Source organism: Copidosoma floridanum, unplaced genomic scaffold (assembly GCF_036245765.1).
Source record: "Copidosoma floridanum isolate Cflo_tuat_1 unplaced genomic scaffold, Cflo_Japanese_pri ptg000001l, whole genome shotgun sequence".
NCBI classification, from domain to species: domain Eukaryota; kingdom Metazoa; phylum Arthropoda; class Insecta; order Hymenoptera; family Encyrtidae; genus Copidosoma; species Copidosoma floridanum.
Genome location: NW_028321878.1, coordinates 18,331,520 through 18,353,324, shown reverse-complemented (window position 1 = coordinate 18,353,324; position 21,805 = coordinate 18,331,520). Strand labels below are relative to the sequence as shown.

The 21,805-nt window shown below is 38.8% G+C and overlaps 1 protein-coding gene across 1 annotated transcript; it reads left to right on the top strand.

Annotated features, from left to right (window-relative positions):
- Positions 1 to 253: 253 nt before the first annotated feature.
- Positions 254 to 5,602, top strand: LOC149376066 (uncharacterized). Its single transcript, XM_089593097.1, has 4 exons — positions 254 to 1,403; positions 2,097 to 3,698; positions 3,855 to 4,151; positions 4,533 to 5,602. The coding sequence occupies exons 1-4, from the start codon at positions 254 to 256 to the stop codon at positions 5,600 to 5,602; spliced, it is 4,119 nt and encodes a 1,372-aa protein (XP_089449223.1).
- Positions 5,603 to 21,805: the final 16,203 nt, after the last annotated feature.

Below are 21,805 nucleotides of genomic sequence, written 5' to 3'. Positions count from 1 at the left end.
TTGCGGTTGCTTACGGGTGCAAACAGCCAGTTCACAAAAGGCAGTCGAGTAAGTAGGTAGGTGTCGGCGTTCAGCCCATCTTTTCGATATAAGTATTATTTCAATAAATCCAACTTTGTATAACTCTAATTGTTTTTGTTTTTGTCACTTTATTTTCTCCTTGCCTTGGTTCTGTCGCTTACAAAATTGGTGCCGAAACCCGGGAACTCTCAACGGGTAGTGGTGGAGCTTCAGAAAGTGAAAGAAAAGCGGGATGGCATCGAAAAGGAGAAGAGTCGAGGAGAAAGCGAGCAACTCAGGGACATCGAGAGACGCCATACCTGGGGTTGGGGAGTCGATACTTATCACGACCAAGTTGCAACGGCTCTTTGCAGACCCTCTACGCATCAGGGACACTACCAACGGCGGGACAAGTAGCCTCGACTTCATTCAGCGCCGACGGAATGACTCCATCGACGCAAACAGCGAGGACGAGCTGCAAGATGGCGACGGCAGACAAAGAAAGACGCCACAAGCCGAATTGACGCGCACAGACGCTCAGCAGGATACAGGTAACCGGAAGTTGCTTGAACAACTTACCGGCGTTTTTGAAGCTACCTTGCGTGCGGTGCAAGAACGTTCGAGCTCAGCAAATGAGTCACGTTTATTAACACGTCTAACTGACGCGAAGTCACTGCCCGTGTTCTCCGGTAATGCGTTAGAGTGGCGCCATTTTAAACAAGTATACGAAGCGAGTACCGAGTCTGCGGGATTTACAGACAGTGAGAATGTTGCGAGACTATTTAGTGCAGTACAGGGAGAGGCGAGACAGGTCGTCAGTGCGCTCCTTGCTACGGGACGCGGATCGACCGCCATTATCGAAACATTGGAACTCCATTATGGAAACGCACACGTTATCGCCTCAAAACTCGTTAAAGACCTCAACGAATTGCCACATCTCGGCAGCGGGAAAATAACACTTCCGCAATTCGCATCAAGCTTACGTAACGCGGTCGCGGCTTTTAACGGTCTTGGGTTAAAAGGATATTTATACAGTCCCGAACTTGCTCGCAATGTAGGTGCGAAATTGCCTGTAGTACTTCAATACGCATATAACCGTTATGTTGCTGAACAACCGAGTACAAAAACAGAACTCGAGCGTCTCGCAGATTTTACATATCATGAGGCGGAGATGGCTGTAGCTGGGGGTCTGTTCGGAATTCGTACAGCTGATCCAGTGCTGCGTAACAGCACCGACGGAAAATTTCCCCGAGTCACAAAGACACAGCGTGTCATGGCTGCTGTACATGGTGAGCTGAGCGATAGTAGCATTTCCGAGAAACACACATCATGCCCGGTATGTCAGCGTGACAATCACAAGATGGCCGACTGCAACGAATTTGCGCGCGAACCTATCGAACGACGTTGGTTATTAGCGAGACGGTTTGGTCGGTGCTACAAGTGTTTGGGGACGGGACATCTACAAAATTCTTGTACAGCTGGGAAGTGCGTACACTGTGCAGGCCCACACCATGCAATGTTACACCGTACAAAGGGGAAGCGTGCGGGAGAGAATCAACCGAACTCGCGGACAAACGTACATAAATCAGAAGGCCACGATAATAGCAAGGTTTTTTCAACGTTGTGACTAACACGCCCGTATGCGCTACTAAAAATATTACCGGTAACTGTACGAGGGCCAAGTCGCTCAGTGGATACTTTCGCGTTTTTGGATGACGGGTCCACAATAACCTTGATCACAGACGATATAGCCAAAAGCTTAGGATTACAGGGAAAACACGAGATTATTAAAATACAGGGAATCCAAAGTTTAAATGAAAACACGCCTTGTAGACGAGTAGATTTCATCATTGAAGGGACGGGCGATGCATTACCGGTGAGGGGGGCATTGGCTGTGTCGTCAATAAATTTACCCACACAAACTGTGTCGCGAGAATTAGTCCGTCAAGTAAGTGTCAAATCGAGTGTCTTCATTCAACCTTACGCTAACATTACTCCGTCAATATTAATCGGCCAAGATAATTGGAACTTATTAGTAAATCATGAAGTCCGTTGTGTTAACGAGTTAGGCATTGCTTTATCTTTAACCCCTTTAGGATGGGTAGCCCACGGGCATGTACGTTTGAATGAATACTCGACGACGCACAAGAAAAAACATTCGTGTGAGGAGAGGTTGGTGCCAAGTACACACACAGCCTGTACCACGTGCATGGAGCAAGACGACATGCTCAACCAACTCGTTCGCGAATACTTTCGAATTGAGAGCGTGGGAGTACGTGAGTCGGAACGGGTCGACCCAGCTCATGCTCGTGCACTGGAAATATTGGAAAATACTAGTCGCCCTTTAGAAGAGGGTTGGGAGACCGGACTGCTGTGGCGCAGCGACACTGTCCCGAGAGTCGACAGTCGCACAACCGCATTAAAACGGCTCTACAACCTCGAACAACGACTAGATCGCGACGAGGGATACGCGCGATTATACTATGCCGAAATGAAACGCTTTATCGAACAAGGTTACGCCCAAGAAATACGAGACGAGTTACCCTCATCTCGAGTATGGTACCTCCCCCACTTCGGAGTGACTAACCCAACAAAACCGGGCAAAATTAGATTGGTTCTGGACGCAGCGGCCAAAACCGAAGGCTTAAGCTTAAACGACCAGTTAGACACGGGTCCAGACCTTATGCAATCAATACCCGGCGTGTTGCTGCGCTTTCGTCAGTATGCAGTGGCATGCAAGGGTGATATTAAAGACATGTTTTTGCGAATACACATGCGGCAAGAAGATCGTGGTGCACTACGATTTCTATGGAGGGGCGAATCCAGAACAAAACACCCGCGGACCTATGAAATGACGCGGTTGGTGTTCGGCGCTAAATCATCGCCGTGCAGTGCACATTTTGTAAAGGACTCGAACGCGAAACGTTTTGTTGTAAGTAATCCCGAGGCCGCGCATAGCATCATTGTGAATTCGTACGTTGATGATTTTCTTGTAAGCCGACCAACTATACAAGCCTTGGAATTACTAGTTCACGACGTCGTAAAAATTAACCAACGCGCTAATTTTCAAATGCACGGGTGGGCGTGTAATGAGCCTTTGATAATTGATGAGTCGCTAAAGGTAATGCCGACTGCGCAAAGACAGACGGCAATACTTTGCGACAGTAAAACCGAACGCGTCCTTGGTATGAATTGGGACACAGTTACTGACACGTTGGGATTTGCCCTGGGACTTGAAAACCTGCCTCAAAAGTTACTATCCGGTCATAAAACCCCTACGAAACGCGAGTACCTCCGTATTATGATGTCGATATATGACCCACTCGGTTTGTTGGGACCATACACGGTGAAATCCAAACTTATATTACAAGCTGTATGGCGGAGCGGGATCGGGTGGGATGAACCCTTGCGCGACGAAGAACAGGAAGAGTGGCTCTCTTGGTTGAAAATAATTAAAGAACTGGGCTCATTACGCATCGCACGGTGTATCACTCCGAAGGGGTCCGAAATTCAGACCGCGCAATTACATACATTTTGCGACGCCAGCACACGCGCGTATGCTGCCTGCGTCTACCTCCGGTGCGTAACAACCAACGGACAAGTAAATGTGACGTTGATAACAGCCAAGTCACGCGTCGCACCAGACAAGCCACTGTCCATACCGAGATTAGAGTTACAGGCAGCAGTATTAGCCTCACGTTTGTTAAACACCGTAGGCGCTGAAATCGAGATATCGTGCTCACGTCCACACTTGTGGTCAGATTCGCGTACAGTACTTTATTGGATACAAAGAGACCCGCGTGTCCGTCAAGTTTTTGTTGCACACCGTTTAGGGGAAATTTCTGAACGCACAGCAGACGCGACGTGGAGATGGGTACCCACTAAGCAGAATCCCGCGGATTTAGCTACACGGGGGAATCCTATGAGCATTAGGGACGAAGAGAAATGGTTCGGGGGTCCGGAATTTCTAAAGTTGCCTGAAACTCAATGGCCAGTAGAACGCGAATTGACTCAAACAGAAAAACAGGTTTTAGAAGTCGCTGAACGACGCGTCGAGAAGGTCGCCGTGGTGTCAACCAACGCGGAGTATGTGCCCATAATAACGCGCATGTTAGGATGGGAAGGACACTTAATTACTGCCCGTAGAATCCGTAAGTTTTTTCTAAAATGGGCACGACGGGCCCCAGTAACAGATCCAGTGCATGAGCGACAATTGGCTGAGGAAGACACGTTGCGAACCACACAAGCAGCCAGCTTTGCGAGGGAATTAACGACACTTACGCGAGGGGGTAAGTTACCGGTAGACAGCAAGCTAACACGATTCTCACCGTTTATAGACTCACGCGGATTGTTGCGTATCCGAGGTCGCGTGACGCGAATTCAAGATGCTGAGTTCAACCACACACCGATTGTATTAGATGGGAAACACCCCACCGTTCGATCAATTATTCAAGCATTACATCGTCGCTTCCAACATTCAAATCATGAGACAGTCGTGAACGAATTGTTGCAACGATATTACGTAATCGGAGCAAGGACCGCACTGAAGGCCGTCTGCCATCAGTGCCTGATATGCAAGTTACGTCGAGGCCAACCAAAACCCCCCTTAATGGGGGTCTTGCCCGAGGGACGACTATCGTTCCAACAGCGACCGTTCACACACTGCGGGGTAGATTATTTTGGGCCTATGACTGTAAAAGTAGGTCGTAGTCATGTCAAACGGTGGGGAGTACTTTTTACCTGTTTAACTACCCGAGCTGTGCATCTTGAACTCGCTGCCAGCCTGACCGCTAGTTCTGCAATAATGGCCCTGCAACGATTGTCAGCGCGACGAGGTTGTCCGAAGGTCATGTATAGCGACAACGGCACAAACTTCCGCGGAACGTGCACAGAACTTCAATCGGAAGCCGGAAAAATAGACAAAATTAGACTAAAGGCGTACACCCTAGCCAATGGTATACGTTGGGTTTTCAACCCACCCGACGCTCCCCATATGGGAGGCGCTTGGGAAAGACTTGTCAGGTCAGTCAAGGTCGCACTCAACGCGACACTTCGAAACGAGACCCCCTCCGATGATGTCCTGCGCACTGTTCTAACCGAAGCCGAACATACTGTAAACTCACGTCCACTCACTCACGTGTCAGTAGATCCTAATGATGCGGAAGCACTCACTCCCAATCACTTCCTGATAGGCTCGTCGTCTGGCGCAGTTGATTTCACCATGTATAACGTCCCTCATGTCTGTACACGGAGGGATTGGGAGCGAGCGCGTACCTTGGCAGATCTTTACTGGCGCCGCTGGTTGCGCGAATATGTACCAACATTACAAGCTCGAAATAAGTGGCGAAACGCCACGGACGCTGTCACGCGTGGTGATGTGGTCATGATCGTTAACGAGCAAGCCCCGCGAAATATGTGGCGTAAAGGAGTAGTTGTAGAGACCTATGCAGGGTGCGATGGCGTTATACGATCGGCAAAGATCCGTTCCGGTGACAATGAATATGTAAGAGCGACCCACAAATTAATCATATTATACCGCGAAGTGGTACAAGAGAGTACAGCCTCTTGTACGGTGGGGAGTGTTACGGATGTAATACCGTAAGACGTCTCATTGACCAGGTCGGCGCGAGATTTAAATAAAGACGCACGATGTCTGAGTTACCTGAACATAAAATGACTGTACACACGGGCCCTTGATTCCCGCATGTTGTACCAAAAAAATGGTTTTAAAAATCTACTTACATGTAGTCTGTATATTGCATTGTCAAAGTTAAAATTAAGAAATAATGTTCCTTTTATTTATCTATATTTGCGTAATCAAAACTGTACGCGAGAGACTGACTAAAGATTGGTCTAAAGGCCGAATGAGACCAGTAAAAAGCACCAAGGCGGAGTGCCGACCATCAGGGCGGAGAATTGCTCCGCTTGCTGTCACGCCAACCCTTGACCTCATGAGATTCCGTGCCCTAAAGCGGCTTGTTTGATGAGAATCGACTTATGGGTAGGTACGCCACTAGACGACCTATGCCTTCAGGCGAAAGGTACTCTGCCTCGGAAGTAAAGCACAAGGTGCTCGATTTGTGTACCATACCGTCAGTCCCTCGCATCATCATCATCAATCCATGTATATATACATACATATATGTATGCTGACGTCGACACAGATAGGATATAGGTTGCATCGTTCATGCGATGGAAAGCAAGGGATGGAGATATAATAGAGTGGGAGATTAGGCATGTAGGGGGAGTGCGGCAAGCCCGCGCCGCCGACCAGCGCGTTGCGGTTGCTTACGGGTGCAAACAGCCAGTTCACAAAAGGCAGTCGAGTAAGTAGGTAGGTGTCGGCGTTCAGCCCATCTTTTCGATATAAGTATTATTTCAATAAATCCAACTTTGTATAACTCTAATTGTTTTTGTTTTTGTCACTTTATTTTCTCCTTGCCTTGGTTCTGTCGCTTACAAGCATAAACAATGTAAACTTTTTATTTTGTATTCACATAATTACTGCCGTACAAGCAGAAAATGTCTAACGCTGGTATGCTGCAGAAAAACTGATATATCTGTTTGTATAGGAAGTAATATAAGTAAAGATCAAAAGAACTAGATTATTGTTTTAGAATAACTTCATCAAGCCTCGTAAGTAAATAACAAAAATTTTGACTAAGTGGTGTCGAGCCAAATTTGCGTATCATTTCGTAATTAACAAAATAATAGTCTTGTTATACACAATTTTTTGGTTTAATTATTTTTGGGATTGAATTTTTCGGAATATTATAATGACAAATCCTTATTTCAAGACCAAAAATTAAAAAATTGAGAATTCCATGCGAGTAGTTACAATATTTTGTCATTTCAGTAATTAATAATAGTAATCATATTAAGTTTTATTATTATTATTATTATTATTATTATTATTATTGTAATAATAATAATTTTATTGTTATAATTATCATTATTATTATTACTATAGATCATATAGTATTGCTGTACTATAATAGCAACTTTATAAATAACAAAAATAGTTATGGTTAACATCTATGAGGCTCTTTTACCGTCAAGCTTGAATCAGATGGTGCCAGGGCACGTCGCGGTTGTCATGGCCGTTGCACTTACACACCGTCAAATTTACAGTAGTGTATTGTGTCCGTGAGCCTATCTGTGTGATGAGCAAAGCATAAGACATCGTTTCTTATATTTCCGTAATTAAATCATCCGTAGTATTTACCAATATTGTTCGATTTATAAAATTCATGATTACATTTTTGTTTGCAGATTTTGAAAGTATCATATTCCATTTATAACTTACTGAGAAAATCAAATCAGTGAGTCGATAATTTTCATTGAATTTTTAACAAGCCACAACATCACAAACCAAATTGTGCGTGTGTTTAAAAAAATAGGTTGTACTTATTCAAAATAAATGTATTACAATTATAAAATTGATGCTGTCAACAACTAATAAAAACCCCTCTAACGGCTTGTCATGAATATTTTTGAGAAATTTTCTTTTCTTGAAATACGTTTTACATGTAACCACAGTTAAACACAATTAAAATTAAAAATCGATTTCTTCTCCTACGTGTTAACAACGTCAGTGGTCTATAACAAGCCATGAGTCATTTCATTTTACGTCACTACGTTGCTGCCTAATATTAAATACTAAGTAATCTCGGATCGAAAGTAGCGATGAGTAACGACTTGTACTGCTCCTCTTTATTTAGACATTTAGAACACCGAAAAATATGTTTATGTAATTTATTGAAATTGTGTCGTTAATTTATTACTAATATTTATTTTAAATATTAACTTGAAAACTCCTTTTTACTATTTTAAGTATTAATGGATGCCTTTTATACCTGCCAGCAACTGCATTAAGTAGTGACAAATATTGGGCTATATTTGGGTTATATTTATATAACGATTGGGCTGTTTGCATAGTATGTGCATTTATCAGTATAGCCATGAAGAAAGTTGTCGATGAACGCTTAGAAAGTCGAGAAGCGAATTCGGACTAAAAGTTGACGTAATTTCTGGCATGAAGTTTGTACGCCACCTCATAGCGAAAGCGCACGCAGAGGTCTAAAAGAAAGGCCCCGGGGCCAAATTCATTAAGCGCTTATCAGGTAGCTGACCAATCCCAAGACCGACTTGGCTATTAACGACCAACTAAATGAACGATGATAAATATCCATTTTCACTTCGTTACATTTGTACGTTGAAAATCATTGCAAAGGCATCAGTCGTAGCTTATGTTCTCCACAATAAGTTAGTGTCAAAGAATAGTTATCTGTTCCACGAGTATCACCTCAAATATTCACTTTTTGAAAATCATCGCAAAGGCATCAGTCAAAGAATACCAAAACAAACAGTTGACCAAGGACTGGTTGTGCAGTGCGACTTCAATACAAGAAAAAAAATGGCATCATTCAACTTGGACACCGATTGCACGTCCGGCGTGATCGGTCAGAAACTGAACCACTACCAGTGGACGGTATTCCTGAGCGACATCAGCCAAAACGGGAGAGTAGTGTCGCCAGTGTTCAAGGACCCTTGTCTGGGCTACAAGTGGCAGCTTCAACTGACCACCCAATCGTTCCCGTTTGCACAGTCTTCCGAAAAAACGGAATACGAACAGATATTGCATTGTAATTTGAAAAACGAGGAAAAAATCGAGGGCGACGTGGAAGTGCGGTTCCTCAACAACACGGGCACGCGGAGCTTCCAATTCTCACGGACCGAATGGTCGAGCGAGTCCACGATGCTGGAGTGCGATTGCTTCGACACGAGGGCCGGGCCACAGGTGTTCATGGTGGAGTTTTGGTTCCACAAGGTCGACGTTTATCTGACGACGGATGTCGAGGAGGACGACGATTCGGGAAGCGACTGGGAGGAGTTGGACGAACACCCGAAGAAGTACGCTCTGTTGCGGCAAAAAGCCAAGGCGTTCGACGACTACAAGATGCTCCTGGACAACGAGCAGTTCAGCGACGTGGTTGTCGTGGCTGGTGGTAAAATGATGTACGCCCACCGGTGCGTCCTGGCGGTGAAGAGTCCGGTGTTCGCCAGCATGTTCCGCACTTTGATGGTGGAGCAGAAGACGAGCACCATCCACGTCGATGACATTGAGTACAAAACTCTGCGGGAAATGCTGCGGTTCATGTACACCGGGGAGGTCAAGGGTTTGGGTGACGTGGCCGTTGACCTTTTGTACGCGGCGGACAAGTACCAGATCGAGCAGCTGAAAAAGATGTGTGTGGACAAACTCGTGAAAAAAGTGAGCGCCGACAACGTTGTCGAGTACATGATCCTCGCGGATAGACACAACGTCGACAGGTTGAGGCACAGGGCTATTCGGTTTATCGCGACTAATGCGAAGAATATCATCAATAAGCCGGATTTTGTAGATTTAATGTCGACCCAGCATCCGATTTTTTTTGATATTTTCAAGGCAGTGGTCTCCCAATGTTGTTGACTACGTTGCCAAAAATGGACATTTTACGTTTTACCCGTTGTGCGTGACTTGTATAGTATGTAAATATAAGAGAACTAAATCGGTACAGATCGATGTACTTAATATATGTATATATTTTTTTTTGTAACACAGAATATGTGATTTTCTATGTCATATAATTGAATTGTATTGTTAGACTCTTTGAAAAGTATGTCGTTACATGTAAGATTTGGTGCAATTTGTTTTTTTGCTCCAAAATGATGTACATCTTTAGTAACACAAGTAGTCTTTGCAAAATTTTAAAACCAATTAAGTTCTACAATCGATACAGTTTGTCATGAATACGTATCCTGTAACAGTCTAATATTTATATATGTATATATTTTTTTAAAATAAATTTTACACCACTTTACTTATGATTTTGGTTTTTGTTTCACATCTGATAAAAATTTCATGCTGTGCTATTTAATTTTTCGTATAATTTGGTACAGTGACTGTTGTACTGATAACAAAAAAATATATGCTTTAATATACAAACGTACAATCAATCCATTTGTCATCCAAGAAAACAAGTGTGGTTATAAAACACACATAAGTTTTAAATTAATCGCTACAAGTTGGGTTTTTTGAGTAAAGGCAAAATATTTTACACCAAAGTATAAAAATATTACTTGAAATTAACAGAATCAACAATAACTTTGATACAACTTCGTAGGTAACAATATAAATATATTTTCTTAGGCGCAAAAACTTTTTTTTTTACTTGGATTAACAAATTTCACGTTTTTTCTTAAAATATGTCTAGATCACGTGGTGAGGCCTATTTATTATTTAATATTTTAGCCGTGTTTCAAGAAACAGTTATCACATCAAGTAGTACCTATTTATGAAAGTATACATTTTTCAAAAATACCATTGTGCTGCGCACTTTTGAGTGATCGAGCTCCTACATATTTACACTTTTGGAGGTGGATTTTCGGAAAAAAGATAAATTGTTAACTTGCCGCAAACAGTACAATCAAAGTTATCTTTTTGTTTTATATCTACGAAATTAGTTGCGGCTGGTTTATAATTAATAAAATGGCTCTTCTGTAAGTATTAGTAACAATTTATTTGATCAGCACCATCTAGCGTTGCGGATTTTTGAACTAAAAAGTAGCCCTAAAATTCTCAACGAGAGTTTTAGGCATTTTTGGCCCTAGAGCCAAATAATAAATTATAAACCAGCCGCAACAATTTTCATAGATGTAAAATAAAAAGATGATTTCGTTTGCACTATTGGCGGCAAGTTTCCCATTCATCTTTTACGCGAAAGTACAAATATATAAAAGATCAACATTTAGGTAGAAGATGTATTGAAAACTTGTCGCAAACATCACAAACAACGTAAAATTTTTATTTTATATCGACGATAGAAGTGGCGGCTGGTTTATAACTTATCTTTTACCTGAATATCGACCTCTTATATATTTATACTTTCGGGTAAAAGATAAATTGTAAACTTGCCGCCAACAGCATAAACAATGTAAACTTTTTATTTTGTATTCACATAATTACTGCCGTACAAGCAGAAAATGTCTAACGCTGGTATGCTGCAGAAAAACTGATATATTTGTTTGTATAGGAAGTAATATACGTAAAGATCAAAAGAACTAGATTATTGTTTTAGAATAACTTCATCAAGCCTCGTAAGTAAATAACAAAAATTTTGACTAAGTGGTGTCGAGCCAAATTTGCGTATCATTTCGTAATTAACAAAATAATAGTCTTGTTATACACAATTTTTTGGTTTAATTATTTTTGGGATTGAATTTTTCGGAATATTATAATGACAAATCCTTATTTCAAGACCAAAAATTAAAAAATTGAGAATTCCATGCGAGTAGTTACAATATTTTGTCATTTCAGTAATTAATAATAGTAATCATATTAAGTTTTATTATTATTATTATTATTATTATTATTATTATTATTGTAATAATAATAATTTTATTGTTATAATTATCATTATTATTATTACTATAGATCATATAGTATTGCTGTACTATAATAGCAACTTTATAAATAACAAAAATAGTTATGGTTAACATCTATGAGGCTCTTTTACCGTCAAGCTTGAATCAGATGGTGCCAGGGCACGTCGCGGTTGTCATGGCCGTTGCACTTACACACCGTCAAATTTACAGTAGTGTATTGTGTCCGTGAGCCTATCTGTGTGATGAGCAAAGCATAAGACATCGTTTCTTATATTTCCGTAATTAAATCATCCGTAGTATTTACCAATATTGTTCGATTTATAAAATTCATGATTACATTTTTGTTTGCAGATTTTGAAAGTATCATATTCCATTTATAACTTACTGAGAAAATCAAATCAGTGAGTCGATAATTTTCATTGAATTTTTAACAAGCCACAACATCACAAACCAAATTGTGCGTGTGTTTAAAAAAATAGGTTGTACTTATTCAAAATAAATGTATTACAATTATAAAATTGATGCTGTCAACAACTAATAAAAACCCCTCTAACGGCTTGTCATGAATATTTTTGAGAAATTTTCTTTTCTTGAAATACGTTTTACATGTAACCACAGTTAAACACAATTAAAATTAAAAATCGATTTCTTCTCCTACGTGTTAACAACGTCAGTGGTCTATAACAAGCCATGAGTCATTTCATTTTACGTCACTACGTTGCTGCCTAATATTAAATACTAAGTAATCTCGGATCGAAAGTAGCGATGAGTAACGACTTGTACTGCTCCTCTTTATTTAGACATTTAGAACACCGAAAAATATGTTTATGTAATTTATTGAAATTGTGTCGTTAATTTATTACTAATATTTATTTTAAATATTAACTTGAAAACTCCTTTTTACTATTTTAAGTATTAATGGATGCCTTTTATACCTGCCAGCAACTGCATTAAGTAGTGACAAATATTGGGCTATATTTGGGTTATATTTATATAACGATTGGGCTGTTTGCATAGTATGTGCATTTATCAGTATAGCCATGAAGAAAGTTGTCGATGAACGCTTAGAAAGTCGAGAAGCGAATTCGGACTAAAAGTTGACGTAATTTCTGGCATGAAGTTTGTACGCCACCTCATAGCGAAAGCGCACGCAGAGGTCTAAAAGAAAGGCCCCGGGGCCAAATTCATTAAGCGCTTATCAGGTAGCTGACCAATCCCAAGACCGACTTGGCTATTAACGACCAACTAAATGAACGATGATAAATATCCATTTTCACTTCGTTACATTTGTACGTTGAAAATCATTGCAAAGGCATCAGTCGTAGCTTATGTTCTCCACAATAAGTTAGTGTCAAAGAATAGTTATCTGTTCCACGAGTATCACCTCAAATATTCACTTTTTGAAAATCATCGCAAAGGCATCAGTCAAAGAATACCAAAACAAACAGTTGACCAAGGACTGGTTGTGCAGTGCGACTTCAATACAAGAAAAAAAATGGCATCATTCAACTTGGACACCGATTGCACGTCCGGCGTGATCGGTCAGAAACTGAACCACTACCAGTGGACGGTATTCCTGAGCGACATCAGCCAAAACGGGAGAGTAGTGTCGCCAGTGTTCAAGGACCCTTGTCTGGGCTACAAGTGGCAGCTTCAACTGACCACCCAATCGTTCCCGTTTGCACAGTCTTCCGAAAAAACGGAATACGAACAGATATTGCATTGTAATTTGAAAAACGAGGAAAAAATCGAGGGCGACGTGGAAGTGCGGTTCCTCAACAACACGGGCACGCGGAGCTTCCAATTCTCACGGACCGAATGGTCGAGCGAGTCCACGATGCTGGAGTGCGATTGCTTCGACACGAGGGCCGGGCCACAGGTGTTCATGGTGGAGTTTTGGTTCCACAAGGTCAACGTTTATCTGACGACGGATGTCGAGGAGGACGACGATTCGGGAAGCGACTGGGAGGAGTTGGACGAACACCCGAAGAAGTACGCTCTGTTGCGGCAAAAAGCCAAGGCGTTCGACGACTACAAGATGCTCCTGGACAACGAGCAGTTCAGCGACGTGGTTGTCGTGGCTGGTGGTAAAATGATGTACGCCCACCGGTGCGTCCTGGCGGTGAAGAGTCCGGTGTTCGCCAGCATGTTCCGCACTTTGATGGTGGAGCAGAAGACGAGCACCATCCACGTCGATGACATTGAGTACAAAACTCTGCGGAAAATGCTGCGGTTCATGTACACCGGGGAGGTCAAGGGTTTGGGTGACGTGGCCGTTGACCTTTTGTACGCGGCGGACAAGTACCAGATCGAGCAGCTGAAAAAGATGTGTGTGGACAAACTCGTGAAAAAAGTGAGCGCCGACAACGTTGTCGAGTACATGATCCTCGCGGATAGACACAACGTCGACAGGTTGAGGCACAGGGCTATTCGGTTTATCGCGACTAATGCGAAGAATATCATCAATAAGCCGGATTTTGTAAATTTAATGTCGACCCAGCATCCGATTTTTTTTGATATTTTCAAGGCAGTGGTCTCCCAATGTTGTTGACTACGTTGCCAAAAATGGACATTTTACGTTTTACCCGTTGTGCGTGACTTGTATAGTATGTAAATATAAGAGAACTAAATCGGTACAGATCGATGTACTTAATATATGTATATATTTTTTTTTGTAACACAGAATATGTGATTTTCTATGTCATATAATTGAATTGTATTGTTAGACTCTTTGAAAAGATTGTCGTTACATGTAAGATTTGGTGCAATTTGTTTTTTTGCTCCAAAATGATGTACATCTTTAGTAACACAAGTAGTCTTTGCAAAATTTTAAAACCAATTAAGTTCTACAATCGATACAGTTTGTCATGAATACGTATCCTGTAACAGTCTAATATTTATATATGTATATATTTTTTTAAAATAAATTTTACACCACTTTACTTATGATTTTGGTTTTTGTTTCACATCTGATAAAAATTTCATGCTGTGCTATTTAATTTTTCTTATAATTTGGTACAGTGACTGTTGTACTGATAACAAAAATATATATGCTTTAATATACAAACGTACAATCAATCCATTTGTCATTCAAGAAAACAAGTGTGGTTATAAAACACACATAAGTTTTAAATTAATCGCTACAAGTTGGGTTTTTTGAGTAAAGGCAAAATATTTTACACCAAAGTATAAAAATATTACTTGAAATTAACAGAATCAACAATAACTTTGATACAACTTCGTAGGTAACAATATAAATATATTTTCTTAGGCGCAAAAACTTTTTTTTTTACTTGGATTAACAAATTTCACGTTTTTTCTTAAAATATGTCTAGATCACGTGGTGAGGCCTATTTATTATTTAATATTTTAGCCGTGTTTCAAGAAACAGTTATCACATCAAGTAGTACCTATTTATGAAATTATACATTTTTCAAAAATACCATTGTGCTGCGCACTTTTGAGTGATCGACCTTCTACATATTTACACTTTTGGAGGTGGATTTTCGGAAAAAAGATAAATTGTTAACTTGCCGCAAACAGTACAATCAAAGTTGTCTTTTTGTTTTATATCTACGAAATTAGTTGCGGCTGGTTTATAATTAATAAAATGGCTCTTCTGTAAGTATTAGTAACAATTTATTTGATCAGCACCATCTAGCGTTGCGGATTTTTGAACTAAAAAGTAGCCCTAAAATTCTCAACGAGAGTTTTAGGCATTTTTGGCCCTAGAGCCAAATAATAAATTATAAACCAGCCGCAACAATTTTCATAGATGTAAAATAAAAAGATGATTTCGTTTGCACTATTGGCGGCAAGTTTCCCATTAATCTTTTACGCGAAAGTACAAATATATAAAAGATCAACATTTAGGTAGAAGATGTATTGAAAACTTGTCGCAAACATCACAAACAACGTAAAATTTTTATTTTATATCGACGATAGAAGTGGCGGCTGGTTTATAACTTATCTTTTACCTGAATATCGACCTCTTATATATTTATACTTTCGGGTAAAAGATAAATTGTAAACTTGCCGCCAACAGCATAAACAATGTAAACTTTTTATTTTGTATTCACATAATTACTGCCGTACAAGCAGAAAATGTCTAACGCTGGTATGCTGCAGAAAAACTGATATATTTGTTTGTATAGGAAGTAATATACGTAAAGATCAAAAGAACTAGATTATTGTTTTAGAATAACTTCATCAAGCCTCGTAAGTAAATAACAAAAATTTTGACTAAGTGGTGTCGAGCCAAATTTGCGTATCATTTCGTAATTAACAAAATAATAGTCTTGTTATACACAATTTTTTGGTTTAATTATTTTTGGGATTGAATTTTTCGGAATATTATAATGACAAATCCTTATTTCAAGACCAAAAATTAAAAAATTGAGAATTCCATGCGAGTAGTTACAATATTTTGTCATTTCAGTAATTAATAATAGTAATCATATTAAGTTTTATTATTATTATTATTATTATTATTATTATTATTATTGTAATAATAATAATTTTATTGTTATAATTATCATTATTATTATTACTATAGATCATATAGTATTGCTGTACTATAATAGCAACTTTATAAATAACAAAAATAGTTATGGTTAACATCTATGAGGCTCTTTTACCGTCAAGCTTGAATCAGATGGTGCCAGGGCACGTCGCGGTTGTCATGGCCGTTGCACTTACACACCGTCAAATTTACAGTAGTGTATTGTGTCCGTGAGCCTATCTGTGTGATGAGCAAAGCATAAGACATCGTTTCTTATATTTCCGTAATTAAATCATCCGTAGTATTTACCAATATTGTTCGATTTATAAAATTCATGATTACATTTTTGTTTGCAGATTTTGAAAGTATCATATTCCATTTATAACTTACTGAGAAAATCAAATCAGTGAGTCGATAATTTTCATTGAATTTTTAACAAGCCACAACATCACAAACCAAATTGTGCGTGTGTTTAAAAAAATAGGTTGTACTTATTCAAAATAAATGTATTACAATTATAAAATTGATGCTGTCAACAACTAATAAAAACCCCTCTAACGGCTTGTCATGAATATTTTTGAGAAATTTTCTTTTCTTGAAATACGTTTTACATGTAACCACAGTTAAACACAATTAAAATTAAAAATCGATTTCTTCTCCTACGTGTTAACAACGTCAGTGGTCTATAACAAGCCATGAGTCATTTCATTTTACGTCACTACGTTGCTGCCTAATATTAAATACTAAGTAATCTCGGATCGAAAGTAGCGATGAGTAACGACTTGTACTGCTCCTCTTTATTTAGACATTTAGAACACCGAAAAATATGTTTATGTAATTTATTGAAATTGTGTCGTTAATTTATTACTAATATTTATTTTAAATATTAACTTGAAAACTCCTTTTTACTATTTTAAGTATTAATGGATGCCTTTTATACCTGCCAGCAACTGCATTAAGTAGTGACAAATATTGGGCTATATTTGGGTTATATTTATATAACGATTGGGCTGTTTGCATAGTATGTGCATTTATCAGTATAGCCATGAAGAAAGTTGTCGATGAACGCTTAGAAAGTCGAGAAGCGAATTCGGACTAAAAGTTGACGTAATTTCTGGCATGAAGTTTGTACGCCACCTCATAGCGAAAGCGCACGCAGAGGTCTAAAAGAAAGGCCCCGGGGCCAAATTCATTAAGCGCTTATCAGGTAGCTGACCAATCCCAAGACCGACTTGGCTATTAACGACCAACTAAATGAACGATGATAAATATCCATTTTCACTTCGTTACATTTGTACGTTGAAAATCATTGCAAAGGCATCAGTCGTAGCTTATGTTCTCCACAATAAGTTAGTGTCAAAGAATAGTTATCTGTTCCACGAGTATCACCTCAAATATTCACTTTTTGAAAATCATCGCAAAGGCATCAGTCAAAGAATACCAAAACAAACAGTTGACCAAGGACTGGTTGTGCAGTGCGACTTCAATACAAGAAAAAAAATGGCATCATTCAACTTGGACACCGATTGCACGTCCGGCGTGATCGGTCAGAAACTGAACCACTACCAGTGGACGGTATTCCTGAGCGACATCAGCCAAAACGGGAGAGTAGTGTCGCCAGTGTTCAAGGACCCTTGTCTGGGCTACAAGTGGCAGCTTCAACTGACCACCCAATCGTTCCCGTTTGCACAGTCTTCCGAAAAAACGGAATACGAACAGATATTGCATTGTAATTTGAAAAACGAGGAAAAAATCGAGGGCGACGTGGAAGTGCGGTTCCTCAACAACACGGGCACGCGGAGCTTCCAATTCTCACGGACCGAATGGTCGAGCGAGTCCACGATGCTGGAGTGCGATTGCTTCGACACGAGGGCCGGGCCACAGGTGTTCATGGTGGAGTTTTGGTTCCACAAGGTCGACGTTTATCTGACGACGGATGTCGAGGAGGACGACGATTCGGGAAGCGACTGGGAGGAGTTGGACGAACACCCGAAGAAGTACGCTCTGTTGCGGCAAAAAGCCAAGGCGTTCGACGACTACAAGATGCTCCTGGACAATGAGCAGTTCAGCGACGTGGTTGTCGTGGCTGGTGGTAAAATGATGTACGCCCACCGGTGCGTCCTGGCGGTGAAGAGTCCGGTGTTCGCCAGCATGTTCCGCACTTTGATGGTGGAGCAGAAGACGAGCACCATCCACGTCGATGACATTGAGTACAAAACTCTGCGGGAAATGCTGCGGTTCATGTACACCGGGGAGGTCAAGGGTTTGGGTGACGTGGCCGTTGACCTTTTGTACGCGGCGGACAAGTACCAGATCGAGCAGCTGAAAAAGATGTGTGTGGACAAACTCGTGAAAAAAGTGAGCGCCGACAACGTTGTCGAGTACATGATCCTCGCGGATAGACACAACGTCGACAGGTTGAGGCACAGGGCTATTCGGTTTATCGCGACTAATGCGAAGAATATCATCAATAAGCCGGATTTTGTAGATTTAATGTCGACCCAGCATCCGATTTTTTTTGATATTTTCAAGGCAGTGGTCTCCCAATGTTGTTGACTACGTTGCCAAAAATGGACATTTTACGTTTTACCCGTTGTGCGTGACTTGTATAGTATGTAAATATAAGAGAACTAAATCGGTACAGATCGATGTACTTAATATATGTATATATTTTTTTTTGTAACACAGAATATGTGATTTTCTATGTCATATAATTGAATTGTATTGTTAGACTCTTTGAAAAGTATGTCGTTACATGTAAGATTTGGTGCAATTTGTTTTTTTGCTCCAAAATGATGTACATCTTTAGTAACACAAGTAGTATTTGCAAAATTTTAAAACCAATTAAGTTCTACAATCGATACAGTTTGTCATGAATACGTATCCTGTAACAGTCTAATATTTATATATGTATATATTTTTTTAAAATAAATTTTACACCACTTTACTTATGATTTTGGTTTTTGTTTCACATCTGATAAAAATTTCATGCTGTGCTATTTAATTTTTCGTATAATTTGGTACAGTGACTGTTGTACTGATAACAAAAATATATATGCTTTAATATACAAACGTACAATCAATCCATTTGTCATTCAAGAAAACAAGTGTGGTTATAAAACACACATAAGTTTTAAATTAATCGCTACAAGTTGGGTTTTTTGAGTAAAGGCAAAATATTTTACACCAAAGTATAAAAATATTACTTGAAATTAACAGAATCAACAATAACTTTGATACAACTTCGTAGGTAACAATATAAATATATTTTCTTAGGCGCAAAAACTTTTTTTTTTACTTGGATTAACAAATTTCACGTTTTTTCTTAAAATATGTCTAGATCACGTGGTGAGGCCTATTTATTATTTAATATTTTAGCCGTGTTTCAAGAAACAGTTATCACATCAAGTAGTACCTATTTATGAAAGTATACATTTTTCAAAAATACCATTGTGCTGCGCACTTTTGAGTGATCGACCTCCTACATATTTACACTTTTGGAGGTGGATTTTCGGAAAAAAGATAAATTGTTAACTTGCCGCAAACAGTACAATCAAAGTTATCTTTTTGTTTTATATCTACGAAATTAGTTGCGGCTGGTTTATAATTAATAAAATGGCTCTTCTGTAAGTATTAGTAACAATTTATTTGATCAGCACCATCTAGCGTTGCGGATTTTTGAACTAAAAAGTAGCCCTAAAATTCTCAACGAGAGTTTTAGGCATTTTTGGCCCTAGAGCCAAATAATAAATTATAAACCGGCCGCAACAATTTTCATAGATGTAAAATAAAAAGATGATTTCGTTTGCACTATTGGCGGCAAGTTTACCATTCATCTTTTACCCGAAAGTACAAATATATAAAAGATCAACATTTAGGTAGAAGATGTATTGAAAACTTGTCGCAAACATCACAAACAACGTAAAATTTTTATTTTATATCGACGATAGAAGTGGCGGCTGGTTTATAACTTATCTTTTACCTGAATATCGACCTCTTATATATTTATACTTTCGGGTAAAAGATAAATTGTAAACTTGCCGCCAACAGCATAAACAATGTAAACTTTTTATTTTGTATTCACATAATTACTGCCGTACAAGCAGAAAATGTCTAACGCTGGTATGCTGCAGAAAAACTGATATATTTGTTTGTATAGGAAGTAATATACGTAAAGATCAAAAGAACTAGATTATTGTTTTAGAATAACTTCATCAAGCCTCGTAAGTAAATAACAAAAATTTTGACTAAGTGGTGTCGAGCCAAATTTGCGTATCATTTCGTAATTAACAAAATAATAGTCTTGTTATACACAATTTTTTGGTTTAATTATTTTTGGGATTGAATTTTTCGGAATATTATAATGACAAATCCTTATTTCAAGACCAAAAATTAAAAAATTGAGAATTCCATGCGAGTAGTTACAATATTTTGTCATTTTAGTAATTAATAATAGTAATCATATTAAGTTTTATTATTATTATTATTATTATTATTATTATTATTATTGTAATAATAATAATTTTATTGTTATAATTATCATTATTATTATTACTATAGATCATATAGTATTGCTGTACTATAATAGCAACTTTATAAATAACAAAAATAGTTATGGTTAACATCTATGAGGCTCTTTTACCGTCAAGCTTGAATCAGATGGTGCCAGGGCACGTCGCGGTTGTCATGGCCGTTGCACTTACACACCGTCAAATTTACAGTAGTGTATTGTGTCCGTGAGCCTATCTGTGTGATGAGCAAAGCATAAGACATCGTTTCTTATATTTCCGTAATTAAATCATCCGTAGTATTTACCAATATTGTTCGATTTATAAAATTCATGATAACATTTTTGTTTGCAGATTTTGAAAGTATCATATTCCATTTATAACTTACTGAGAAAATCAAATCAGTAAGTCGATAATTTTCATTGAATTTTTAACAAGCCACAACATCACAAACCAAATTGTGCGTGTGTTTAAAAAAATAGGTTGTACTTATTCAAAATAAATGTATTACAATTATAAAATTGATGCTGTCAACAACTAATAAAAACCCCTCTAACGGCTTGTCATGAATATTTTTGAGAAATTTTTTTTTCTTGAAATACGTTTTACATGTAACCACAGTTAAACACAATTAAAATTAAAAATCGATTTCTTATCCTACGTGTTAACAACGTCAGTGGTCTATAACAAGCCATGAGTCATTTCATTTTACGTCACTACGTTGCTGCCTAATATTAAATACTAAGTAATCTCGGATCGAAAGTAGCGATGAGTAACGACTTGTACTGCTCCTCTTTATTGAGACATTTAGAACACCGAAAAATATGTTTATGTAATTTATTGAAATTGTGTCGTTAATTTATTACTAATATTTATTTTAAATATTAACTTGAAAACTCCTTTTTACTATTTTAAGTATTAATGGATGCCTTTTATACCTGCCAGCAACTGCATTAAGTAGTGACAAATATTGGGCTATATTTGGGTTATATTTATATAACGATTGGGCTGTTTGCATAGTATGTGCATTTATCAGTATAGCCATGAAGAAAGTTGTCGATGAACGCTTAGAAAGTCGAGAAGCGAATTCGGACTAAAAGTTGACGTAATTTCTGGCATGAAGTTTGTACGCCACCTCATAGCGAAAGCGCACGCAGAGGTCTAAAAGAAAGGCCCCGGGGCCAAATTCATTAAGCGCTTATCAGGTAGCTGACCAATCCCAAGACCGACTTGGCTATTAACGACCAACTAAATGAACGATGATAAATATCCATTTTCACTTCGTTACATTTGTACGTTGAAAATCATTGCAAAGGCATCAGTCGTAGCTTATGTTCTCCACAATAAGTTAGTGTCAAAGAATAGTTAT